This window comes from Penicillium antarcticum (assembly GCF_028974205.1).
Source record: "Penicillium antarcticum strain IBT 31339 chromosome Unknown utg000003l_segment0_segment0, whole genome shotgun sequence".
Taxonomy (NCBI): domain Eukaryota; kingdom Fungi; phylum Ascomycota; class Eurotiomycetes; order Eurotiales; family Aspergillaceae; genus Penicillium; species Penicillium antarcticum.
This window is the reverse complement of record NW_026695301.1, coordinates 218,995-231,050: the sequence shown is the minus strand read 5'-3', so window position 1 is coordinate 231,050 and position 12,056 is coordinate 218,995. Positions and strand designations below refer to the sequence as shown.

Sequence of the window (12,056 nt, the reverse complement as noted above, 5' to 3'; positions counted from 1 at the left end):
GAGTGCCTCAGGTCAACTACCTAGACGAAATAAACGTAAGGTTGTAAAAGGACTGATGTCCACTGCTGTCAGATCTAGTTGACCAACGAGATCTTGACTAACGACGTATGTAAAGCAGTTCTCTAATATCAATCGGGTAGAATTCATTTGAACAAACTTGTCCGTAGAGCCAAATACAACTTGACGAATACAATAGAATGTTATAAAGAAATATCAAAATGGAGTTAAACAGTCCGCGGAGCGGGCGAGGCGGAAATTGATAAGCCACCGAGATACGTGACTCAGCGCGGAGTCCGCCGCTCTCATTGAGAGGAATGTCCATGCGACCCCTCACATTCTCATCTTCTGCATATATTTGCCAACTATGCCACTTTACACCCCTTGAACGATGATGGCTGGACGGTGCAAGCAGATCTTGTGCCCTAGAGTTCCCTGGGGCCCAACCAAGGCGATCGCTCGACTCCAGAGTACCGCCGCAAGACCCAACGCCACCGTCACATCTGAACTACCTCCACACTCCAAAGTCTCCCCTCGGCTATCCCCGCTCAAGGCTGCGAAGCCTTTCTCCGATTTCCTCACCGATACCTTCAATCGCCAGCATGACTATCTCCGCATCAGCGTTACGGAACGATGCAACCTTCGGTGCTTGTACTGCATGCCTGAGGAAGGCATAGACCTGTCGCCCTCTGCCAAGCTCCTCACATCCCCCGAGATCCTCTATCTATCTTCCCTTTTTGTTTCACAGGGCGTTACCAAGATTCGACTGACGGGTGGTGAACCGACAGTTCGGAAGGATATCGTACCGTTGATGCAGGACATTGGCAAGCTACGGCAGAACGGACTCCGGGAACTATGTCTCACGACCAATGGAATATCATTACATCGGAAGCTGGATCTGATGGTCGAGGCCGGTCTGACGGGAGTCAATCTGAGCCTCGACACACTGGACCCATTCCAGTTCCAGATCATGACGCGACGCAAGGGATTCGACGCTGTGATGAAGAGCATCAATCGTATTCTGGAAATGAATAAGGTTGGAGCGGGCATCAAGCTAAAGATCAATTGCGTTATCATGAGGGGGATGAATGACCGTGAGATCCTCCCGTTCGTGGAACTAGGCCGTGAGAAGCCCATTGAAGTGCGGTTCATCGAGTACATGCCTTTCGACGGGAACAAATGGAACCAGGGCAAGATGTTCTCCTACCAGGAAATGTTGGCTGTCATTCGGGAGAAATATCCCACCTTTGAAAAAGTGGAGGATCACAAGAATGACACTAGCAAGACATACCGTGTGCCTGGGTTCGAGGGACGCGTCGGTTTCATCACGAGCATGACGCATAACTTCTGTGGTACTTGCAATCGACTCCGCATCACTAGTGATGGTAACCTCAAAGTTTGCTTGTTTGGTAACTCCGAGGTATCCCTGCGCGACATCATTCGCAAAGAGAACGCCGGAAACCCGATCGACTTGGATGCGATGAACGATCTGAAACTACTGGAAACAGTCCAAACGGCATCCCGCCTCAGCGATGAAGGCGTTTTGGTCAACGAGCGAGAGCGCGAGATCCTCGATATCATCGGCATGGCCGTGAAACGCAAGAAGGCGAAACACGCTGGTATGGAACAGCTGAAGGATATGAAAAATCGTCCTATGATCTTGATTGGTGGGTAGCCGTCTCCTTCTCTCATGATTGGAAATGTTTTATGACTTGTAAATTATCCATTGGGTGGATAATTCTTTTGCTGGATATGGCGGGATTTGGTACCATGTACATACGCGACTTATGAATTTTGGATATCATTTCTTGAATCATCGGCTGATAGACGAACTAGACAATAATGCGAATCAACAACCAGCCTACCCTTTGACGGCCAGTACTAGTCCTCCCTGGTCGAAGATCCCAGTCCACATGTTACCAAATCTACCAATTTCCCAAGCCCGTCTCTACCACAACGGGCGCTCTGCTACCGATTTCAAGGACCAAGACCAAAAGCAAACCACTACTCGCCCGTCTCCATCTCTCCCAACAACCTCCGACGCAGACCTGCCACACCTAACCCCCTCCAAAACAGTCCACATGACCCAAATCACCTCAAAACCAGAAACAAAGCGCCTCGCCACAGCAGCATGTACAGTCACCTTCTCAAATGACCGGCCCTGGTCAATCCTACGCAAAGGACATACACACAAAGGTGACGTATTCAGCGTCGCCCGGATCGCCGGTATCATGGCTGCTAAGCGCACCCCTGACATTGTCCCATTGTGTCATCCTGGTATTGGAATTACCGGGGTAGAGGTTAGTGTCGAGTTAAATGAACCGGAGAATAATGGATTTGGTTCTATGAAAGTTGTTGCGAGTGTTAGTTGTTTCGGTAGGACGGGTGTTGAGATGGAGGCTATGACTGCTACTATGGGGGCTGCTTTGACGGTTTATGATATGCTCAAGGCTGTTGATAAGGGGATGGTCATTGAGGCTGTTAGATTGCTCGAGAAGCAGGGTGGGAAAAGTGGGCATTGGCTTAGGGAGGAGAGAGTCTGATATCAGAAGTATACAATGCACGTCGAAGCCCTACTCGCAGGACCCGTTAGATTGTTCTTCACACCGTATTTTCCTCTTCTTTCCTTGTTCTTCTTCGTTGGCAGGTTTTTTCTCTCTCTGATCATTGAAAACATTGTGCACTCGCTTGTATTTCGTTGTCTTTTTATCTCAAATCCGATCTCAGCTCAGCCATGACCTCTGGTGGATAGCATTTGCAGTTCTTCATTGCGATTGCTGAATCGGATCACTATACTGATAGCCCTGTGGCATTCTCGACATTCAATATTATTTTCGAGGTTGTTTCTGCTTATGGCTGTGTTAGTGTTAGTCTTGGATTCCCTGGAAAGAATTATACGTTCTGTGAGGCGTGGCATACTATTAGCAAGTTGATTCTTGCTGCTGTTGCGCTCAGAGGACGGCATCGTGGTTTGACTGTTGCTATTGATAAGGCTATTATGTTGCCGAGTGAGTCTTTAGCTTGGGCTGAAGAGGAAAGTGCTGTTTTGAGGAGGGAGAGGGCTAGGGTTGGTTCTGCTGGGTCTGTTTAGTTGCATTTTGCATTTTGATACCCATTTCTTTTGACATGATAGATTTATAGAGTATAGGTTAGAGTAGGATCATGAGATATGATATGAATGGATTAAGAAAAATGATTCTTTTGTGGGATTGAGTTACTACCCAGACTGTATCCTGGTGACCAAAGTCGACATATGCAATAAACCGTTCGAGGCAAGGAGATATACAATAAAACATCAGGAGTCTACTCATCCTCCATCTCAATCTCGTCTTCACTTTCATCTTCGCCCTCGATCTCGGGCTCCTCCTCACTTTCCCATTCCTCTTCTTCCTCATCCTCACTGCCAGAGTCGCCGCTGAAACCACCCATCACCTCGTCATCGCCACCGTTCTTCTTCGCCTCCTCTCTCCTCTTCTCCTCCTCGCGACGACCCTCTTCGAGGATAGCAGCGCGCTCCTCGCGGAGCTTGCGCTGTGTCTTGACGAAGGCGCCGAGAGGTGTAGTCTCCCAGTCGACGTCCTTGAGGAAAGAGTCAACCTCGGTGCGGTTACGGGGAGCGTAGGAAACGGTCAGACGGCGCTCCTCGATCCAGCGGGCGTTGGCCTCGACCTTTTGCACGAGAAGCAGGATCATCTGGTTGATCTTGGCGTTCTTATTTCCGCCAGAGCGGGCAGAGACCTGCTTCAGCCAGCGCTTGAGGGAGACAACGACGGGCACGGACAATTCTGGGAAGGCGATGTGCTTGGACCACAGGACGAAGAACTCGGAGAGGAGCTCGGCGACCTGCTCACCCACGCCATCTTGGTAGGTGCGCGAGCGAAGGTAGGACTTTGGCGCGCGGATGGCTGTGTTGAAGTCCAGGGGCTTCAGGGTGCTGGATCTGGGGTGCTTGCGCATCTCGGCGGAGGTCAGGACCTCCAGGAGTGAGGATGCGAGCGGGATGTAGGTGCCGGTGGCACGGGAGATACGGAGCAGGGAGCGCGTCAACTGGAAGCGCAGGGGGAAGTACTGGGCGGTGGGGATAAGGCGCATCGCACCAAGGGTGATCTGCACGACGGGGTAGATGAGGGGACGCAGAGCAGACTGCTTGCCGGATTGGGCCTCGACGAGACCATCGCAGTGCTGGGAAAGCACACGGGACCAGAAGTCCAGCGAGTGCACGTATTGCCAGTTGTAGATGGTCTTGTAGGACTCCTTGGAGGTGTTGGTGATGCTGGAACGCAAGTGCATGGCCAGCTGGCGGATGAAGGAGAATCCGGTGGTATATGAGACATTCTGGTCAATGCCCCAAATCTCGGCGGCGGAGTTCTTCATCAAGTTCACGCCTGCAAGTGTGTGCACAGTCGTGTTACGGCTGCCCTTGACAACACCCTCGTAGGTGGCCTTGAGCACGCTCTCGCGGATACCAGCATCTCCGAGAACCATAAGGCGGCGCAGAAGCAGGAAACCAGTGATACGGGTTGCGTCGTTGGTGGCGACATCAGCCCAGATACCGACAACGGTCTTGACGAGAGTCTTCAGCACCTTACGGAATTGGAGAAGGTATGGCAGCATGGGCTCAATTGACGAGAGGGTCAGCTTGAGTGTAGATGCATCAGACAGGTTGATCAGAAGCTGGTGAACCGAGGATGTGTGAGATTTAATCAGGGGCGTAAGGGTCTTGAACTTCTTCGAGTCCAATGACACGCGGATCTTGCCCCCAGCAGTCTCCTTGACGGGGAGGTGGTGGGCCAGGACCTTGGGAACGGTGTTAAGGGCCGTGACAAGAACCTGGTGATAGACGTTCTTGTCGGAGATGATGTACTTTTGCTCTGGGGCGTCGGCATCGTTGACGTGGGCAGCGGCACGGAAAGCGAGAACAACCTGACGCATAGCACGGATCGAATTCTGCTCCTCCATCAACTTGTGCCACTTCTGAACGGTCTGGATTGTGAGGGTGGTGCTCGTGGGCTCCACCACCTCCTCGTCCTTCTTCGACTTCTTCTTTTTCTTCTTGGCAGGTTCCTCGTCTTCAGGCTCATCGCTCTCACTCAAAGCGTCGACTTCTGAGAGATCGCCTTGTTCACCGAAATCGAGTAGTTCCGCATCGTTCTCCTTCAGGTACTTGTAGAACTCGGGGTCCTTCTCCTTCAGTGACTCCAGTTGCTCCTTGTGTTCGTCGTGTCCGTCGACGCTGCTTGCATCGTCGTCTTCATTGTCGTCCTCCTCGGGAGCCTCTTCGGCCTGTGCCTTGTCTTCTGAGCGCTTGCGCTTGCCGATCTTGGGAGTGACGTCCTTCTTGGACTTGTTGCCCTTCTCCTCGGGAATTTCGAAGCCACCGGCGAAGAAATCGTCAACATTCATTTCGGCGAAAGCATTCTGCTTCTTCGCTTCCTCAGGGCTGATCTCATTGGCCTCTTCGGCTTCGGCGCGTTTTGAAGCATTTTTTTCTTTGCGCTTGTCGTTCAACTGGTGTCTTTGCTTCACCTTGGCGTGTGACTTGCGGCGTTCGATAACATCCTTAAGATGGTTCTTCTCGAATTTCTTCGTGGACTTCTTGGCTCCAGCCATTGTGAGGTTTGCAGAAAAGAGTCTGCAAGTATAGCTTGGTGCTGGAATCGGCCGTTTGACAAAAAAAATTTGGGGAGAAAATCGGTCCCACCGCCTTCTCCACCGCCTTTGTGTCGGGCGATAACAGCTCCAGCTACGAGGGCAACTTGCGACATTCACACTCACGATTTGATGATACTCCGGACTTGTACACAGCATGTACTCCCAGCGGCCACTTTCATATGCTCCCACACCATACAGCTATACCCCCAACCCCGCCCGGTCGGCCTCGATCAACCTCGATGAAGTACGGACCCGTCTCCGCATTGATAGACAGATTGGCTTACAATTGTCCAGGAAGTCAAATTAGCATCCAGCTCAGTCGAGCGCGATCTATATGAATCCCTAGCCGAGATATACAGCATCATTGTCACCCTTGACGGACTCGAGAAGGCATACATCAAGGACGTGGTCACCGAGGCAGAATACACAGAGACATGTACTCGCTTATTGAAGCAATATAAGTCCAGTCTCGGCGATGAGACTGTGTCGCGGGAGTTTGTCGACTTGGAAACGTTCAAGCGGACGTGGGGTGTAAGGGTACCCTGCTTACTTCGCCGACGTCGACATTGCTGACGCTATACAATACAGTTGGAATGCCCGAGAGCTACGGAGCGATTGCGCATTGGTCTTCCTGCTACGGTTGAACAGGCTTCTCACGGTGCGCCACCTCTTAGTATGGCGGCGGCTGCAGGGCCGGCTGGGGCATCGGGCAGCCTTATTCTGGCAGCGACTGAGAACTTTATTACATTCCTCGATGCATTGAAACTGAATATGGTCTCAAAAGATGCATTGCATCCTCTCCTGTCGGAAGTCATTCAGTCTGTGAACAAGGTCACAGATGGAGACTTTGAGGATCGCGGCAAGATCATTCAATGGTTAATTGCACTGAACCAAATGAGAGCTACTGAAGAATTAAGTGAGGACCAGGCGCGAGAAATCGCATTTGATATTGAACAGGCATATCAGGGATTCAAGGCGACATTGAACTGATGTCTCTTGACAAGCGGTGGAAGTCTACGATTTTGTTCTTCGATATTGAAAATATCAATGAATATACCCATTTGCTTCTTGGAAACTATTCGGCTCTTCAGTATATACTAATTGACTGGTCTATCTCTTCTAATCGGATCTAGTCCGTCTGATAATTATAGATTTATGCCTGACAAGTTAGGCCAAAAGGGGCCCGCGGAACCATCAAATCCGCCTTTCCTTTTTGGGAATTTTTTATTTTTCTTTACCGCGTGGCGGTTCAAGATCCCCCGGGGTCGAGATAAACTGTTGCCTTTTGCTCTGGATTTTCTTACAGCACACAGCAATTCACCAATATGATCAGTGCCACGACCGACGAGCCACTTCACGGTTAGTCCCCAGATCTACACTCTCGGACCAGTCGGTCCACAAAAGATAATGGAACTGATAAGCCAGTGCTCGATCTCCCGCAACTCTACGAGAAGCCCTCCGGCACTGATCTTGTAAAGGCGCTGGCTCTCCTGAGTTTGCAGCCACGTACTTTCGGCACCAGCGCTGATGTCGTCAAGGGCCCTGCCGTGCAGCCCGCGGGCGTGACTCGGTATCTCACATCCATCATCTCAAGCCCGTTGGCATGGCTCGAAACCGATGAACTCCGCGAGGCAATCTGGGATGCGGCCGCTGCACGGCTCAGTGAGCGGTCTGGCCGATGTGGTATGCATTGTTTCACTCTCTTGCTGTGTTCGCTGACTGACTCATTGCAGCAATGCCGGCCATGTCTCGCACTTTCGATGTGCCCGCCTCCTCCGGCGAAGACTACACCCTGACCCTCCACGAACCATCACTCACGGCCGATAACCTCGGTATGAAGACCTGGGTGTCATCCTACCTTCTTTCCCGCCGTCTCCATATCCTCCTCGAGTCGCCTCCGGCACTGGTCCCTACTGCCTCGACTGACCCCTCCACATCCAATACTGAGAAACCTCTGCGGGCACTTGAACTCGGCGCTGGCACTGGACTAGTCGGTCTCTCGTTTGCCGCTCTCCAGGGTAAATCGGCCACCATCCACCTCACCGACCTGCCCGAGATCGTCCCGAACCTCGCCCACAACGCTGCCTTGAACGTAGAGCTCCTCAACCGGACCGGAGCGACTGTGACAACTGGCGTGCTCGACTGGTCTGTCACGCCGTCGCCCCTGCCATCAGCAGAGGAGCGGTTCGACGTGATTCTCGCGGCTGACCCGCTGTATTCTCCCAGTCATCCGAGGTTGCTGGTTGATACTATTGCGCCTTGGCTTAGCCATGGGCGTGATGCGCGCGTTGTGACGGAGATGCCTTTGCGAGATGCGTATCTGCTACAGGTGCAGGAGTTCCGGCGACGAATGAGTGAGATGGGCCTTGCAGTCGTTGAAGAGGGTGAAGAGGTTGGATATGACGATTGGGAGAGTGCAGATGGAGGCGCCTTGGCTGTCAAGTGCTGGTGGTCCATTTGGGGATGGAGTGAGAAGGTGTAGAATGGGTTACCATGTTGTGGTCCAGGTCGTTGGCACGATCAAACGACATCACGAATAATAAACGATAGACGAGAGATTAGCATAAGATTTGTAGAACTTGATTAGCAATGCATTGATTTAAAGTTATGTGATGATCGAGAATTAGTAACCAGTAAATTTGAAGCAGGGAAACAAATGATCCAGCCGATGAAGAGATTAAAAAAAACAGCAACACGTCAAGCCCCATCACGTGGCCATGACGTCGGTGTTCAGGCGGACCATGGAAGTTGCAATTTACTGACTTGTCTCTAATAACCTGCAAAGATGACTTCTGCTCAAGAATCAGACATATCCTACATATATCTAGTCAGTCTCGCATACTCAACTTTTATCTAACTCATGCTAACTCACCAGAAGACCTGAATCCAGACCAAAACGCCACCAGAACAAACTAGGAGACATCCAGATCTCAGATCCCAGGCTGGAATGCATTTCCAACCTACCTAATGCACTGCACAATCTAAGCCGTCTACTATAATAACCTTCTACCCACTGAATTCATTCCTTCGTCTCGAACACCAGCTACCCAACGATCTAGCTGTCAAGCATCCCTCAAACCCCACTACCCCAGTGCATACTCCACCAAGAACCTGAAAATGGTCATCGGACTCTTGGCCATTACGGCCATCCCGACGGTGACGGGTATATCTCTCGCATCAAGCGAGCAGCGCAAAGCAAACCAGCGCAAGGAAGACAATCGGCGCATGATGAAGTTCAACATCCAAGCTGAATGCAACGGCGATACGGATGATGATCGCGAGTTGAATGGGATGAGTGTTGTTGTTAGGAATGAGAAGGTACTTTCAATCTGTAGCCAGGAATACAGAGACCGAGACGGATCATACTAACCAGCTACAGGTCTACCTCGCAGATCCTAACCCATCCAATCGCTCCATTCCAGCCTTCACAGCTCTAGCCTTTTACATTGAATACCCCGAACTAGATGAAACGAAACATCTAGATCGGGGTCTTGGGCTTCCTACTTATGTACAGGAAACGCCACCGCTGCTCAATTGGATCTATGCCGATAATGAGACATACGAGCTGCGCTATGGGAATCGGTCACAAAGTGTGGAGCATATAGTTGGGCCGTGGGATTGGGATAAAGAGGAGAGGATCATCTCGCTGGATAAGAAGCAGAAGGCTTTCTATGCAGTTGAGGAAGAGGAGGGTGAATGGGCGCTTTATTTCGATCGTGATGGAGATGAATTGGAGGGGGTTTTGGAGGAGCAGGGTTTGTTGGATTGTGCGTTTGTCCCTGTCACTTTGGTTAGGAAGATTGTTGAGGAAAAACCTCCTCCTGCTCAGCCTCAGTCTCAGCCTCGTGGCCAAAGTCAGGGACAGGCGCAAGGACAGAATGGAAAGGCTGGGCAGAAATGAGACACGGCGTATATAGCCATGACTTGATGTATTTATTAAATGATCATGACTTGAATATTTTTCCTTGTAACAGACATACGGATATGGAATATGGAATATGATCCTAGTAGCATACTGTACAAAACATCAATCTAATCATCCAACCCAGCCCAACTACCAGCATCACTAACATTACCATCACCACCAGCAGCAGCCTTCCGCTGCCGACTAGCAGCAATAGCACCCTTCTTCCGATTCTCCATGCGCCGCTCAAATCCACTCTTAGTACTAATCCGCATGCCACGCGCGCTTTTCCCATCATCTTTCACATCCAACCTCGGCATCTGCCGCGCCTTAACGCCATGCCTCTTGAGATCCTTCTTGCTATTCTTACTCAGATTAGGCAGTGCATCGAGGAGCCATTTCTGGATGGATTTGTCGCCATCACCACCGCGTAGCTTTTCGCTCATGTCGATTATGTTCGCGATGCTCTTCACGTAGGGGATGTCTTCCTTTGTGTAGTATGTCACTGCGATGCCGCCTTCGCGTCCTGCTCGTCCCGTTCGGCCCACGCGGTGTACGTAGACTGCGGCTGAGTTTGGGATGTCGTAGTTTACTACGCCGTTTATGCCGCGGAAGTCCACTCCACGGGCGAGGAGGTCTGTTGTTACCAGGATCCAGATCTCGCCTTTGCGGAAATCGCGCATGATTTCTGAGCGTTGGATGTCTGAGAGGTCCGAGTGGAGGACTGCGATTCGCGATGAGCCGCCTGCTTCGGCCGGGATGTCGTATTTGAGTTCCGAGTGCAGGGCGATGGCTCGGGGGATGGTTTGGGTGAAGATGAGGAAGGGTGGTCGGAGGCGGATGTCGGATGCTGAAGCCGCTGTGGGACGAAGGAGTTGGCGGAGTCCAAGCAGTTTACCCTGCTCTGTTGCTGCGTAGACGAGTTTGTGCTCGATGTTGGGGATGGCGGAGTCCTTCAAGCCAACGACCAGACGAAGTAGGGCATGGGATTCGCTGGGCTTGATTCCGAGATCTTCTTGTCGCTCTTTGATTGTCGACTTGGTGAGATCTTCAATGTTGGATCCCATCGTAGCTGACCAAAGTCCGACTCGCATTTCAGGGTGTGTGCATGCTTTCCAGATATCCAGTGTCTGTTCACGGAACAAGGGGTCCAATAGAACATCCGCTTCATCCATGACGAGACTTCGGACTAGAGGCAGAGTTGCCATGGTCTTTGTCCGGTTCGCCGAGAGAGCATTGACCAGCATCAACGGTGTGGTAACAAGTATATCACTCTTGGTAAGGGGGATATTGGCACTGTCTTTTGATGGCTTGTTGTCATCCTCATCGTCGGATCCAGATGACGCATCACTCTCTTCGAGGACATTCGCATTGCCTTCTTCGCTCACGCGCATTCCCTTTCTCATCAATGTGATCTTCACACCAGTTCCAGAAACCAGCTTCCGGCCCTCGTTTACAATTTGGCTTGCAAGTTCCTTGGTAGGAGCCACAACTACGGACAGAATGCCGTGCTCGTCGGGGCTTGAGTGGTGGTGTCGCACAATCTTGTTGATCACAGGAATCATAAATGACAATGTCTTACCACTGCCAGTTGGGGCCACAATTAAAAGATCCGGCTCAGAAGATTCATCGAGAAGCAAAGGAAGAGTACCAAGTTGTACCTCAGTGGGCACGGTAAACCCTTGGTCCGCAACATTCTCTGCGAGACGCGAAGAGATCTGATATTTGGACCGAAGCTCCTTGAAAGAAAGCAAAGGCTCGGGGAAAAGACGTCTAGCGCGCTTCTGCTCTTTCTTGCTGAGAACAGGAGCTTCTTCCTTCTTTGACTTCTTCTTCTTCTTGGAGTCCTTGGTAGAAGCTGGCTGGGGCTGAATCTCATCCATGTCGCGCAAGTCAGTCACCTTGATCTTGTGAGAGTTCAAGATCGTGCGACGCTGCACGTCGTCCATGGAGTCGTCCTCAGATGCGACATCTTCAGTCACTTTTTCAGCACTGTGCTCGGTCGCAGCAGCGGGTTCCGTCACGCTGGTTGCAGGGCGCTTGTTTGAACTGAAAAAGTCCAGCTCGGGAACTTCATCTTCATCCTGCTGAGCAGCAGTGTTTCTCTTTCTTTTTTTGCCGCTCTTGGCAGCCTCGAGCTTGTCGGCGTCGGCGGTGCGGAAAAGCTGCGGGTTGGCTGCTTTTCCGGTTGACGGCAGACGAGAAGAATCTGATTTTGAAGTAGTAGGCTTCAATTTTGTTGACCGAGTCAATAGCTTGAATGCATCCATGTTGTGGTGAGTTGAAAGTGTCGACTTTGATATTTCACGAAGAAAAAAAGTGGTCCGCCGCTTTCATCCCGGGCCAATCAGATGTCATCACAGATGAGCGTATATGTATTGGGCTTCAAACCACAACAGCATGAGGACAGCCTGAGGTGTGAGGATCCAGATGTGGGAGAGGAATAGGACTAGGGCAGTGAAATGGAGTAATTCAATTAACCACATTCCTCTTGATCTAAGCC

General features: G+C 51.1%; 6 protein-coding genes across 6 annotated transcripts; 4 read left to right on the top strand and 2 right to left on the bottom strand.

Moving 5' to 3' along the window:
• Nucleotides 1–388: 388 nt before the first annotated feature.
• N7508_002800 (molybdopterin cofactor biosynthetic protein) lies at nucleotides 389–2,540 on the top strand (the record flags this gene model as incomplete). The annotated part of the gene is made up of 2 exons (XM_058460866.1): nucleotides 389–1,664; nucleotides 1,825–2,540. The coding sequence occupies 2 exons, from the start codon at nucleotides 389–391 to the stop codon at nucleotides 2,538–2,540; spliced, it is 1,992 nt and encodes a 663-aa protein (XP_058321443.1).
• A 760-nt stretch (nucleotides 2,541–3,300) lies between these two features.
• Nucleotides 3,301–5,607, bottom strand: N7508_002799 (mRNA-binding ribosome synthesis protein NOC2; the record flags this gene model as incomplete). Its single annotated transcript, XM_058460865.1, has 1 exon — nucleotides 3,301–5,607. The coding sequence occupies one exon, from the start codon at nucleotides 5,605–5,607 to the stop codon at nucleotides 3,301–3,303; it is 2,307 nt and encodes a 768-aa protein (XP_058321442.1).
• A 196-nt stretch (nucleotides 5,608–5,803) lies between these two features.
• On the top strand, nucleotides 5,804–6,639 carry N7508_002798 (ESCRT-I subunit protein VPS28; the record flags this gene model as incomplete). The annotated part of the gene is made up of 3 exons (XM_058460864.1): nucleotides 5,804–5,893; nucleotides 5,944–6,180; nucleotides 6,238–6,639. 3 exons carry the CDS (start codon nucleotides 5,804–5,806, stop codon nucleotides 6,637–6,639), a joined length of 729 nt encoding a protein of 242 aa, XP_058321441.1.
• Nucleotides 6,640–6,974: 335 nt separating this feature from the next.
• On the top strand, nucleotides 6,975–8,131 carry N7508_002797 (S-adenosylmethionine-dependent methyltransferase; the record flags this gene model as incomplete). Its single annotated transcript, XM_058460863.1, has 3 exons — nucleotides 6,975–7,008; nucleotides 7,075–7,332; nucleotides 7,383–8,131. The coding sequence occupies 3 exons, from the start codon at nucleotides 6,975–6,977 to the stop codon at nucleotides 8,129–8,131; spliced, it is 1,041 nt and encodes a 346-aa protein (XP_058321440.1).
• A 635-nt stretch (nucleotides 8,132–8,766) lies between these two features.
• N7508_002796 (uncharacterized protein) lies at nucleotides 8,767–9,550 on the top strand (the record flags this gene model as incomplete). Its single annotated transcript, XM_058460862.1, has 2 exons — nucleotides 8,767–8,967; nucleotides 9,029–9,550. The coding sequence occupies 2 exons, from the start codon at nucleotides 8,767–8,769 to the stop codon at nucleotides 9,548–9,550; spliced, it is 723 nt and encodes a 240-aa protein (XP_058321439.1).
• A 131-nt stretch (nucleotides 9,551–9,681) lies between these two features.
• On the bottom strand, nucleotides 9,682–11,823 carry rok1 (RNA-dependent ATPase ROK1; the record flags this gene model as incomplete). Its single annotated transcript, XM_058460861.1, has 1 exon — nucleotides 9,682–11,823. One exon carries the CDS (start codon nucleotides 11,821–11,823, stop codon nucleotides 9,682–9,684), a length of 2,142 nt encoding a protein of 713 aa, XP_058321438.1.
• Between the last annotated feature and the right edge of the window lie 233 nt (nucleotides 11,824–12,056).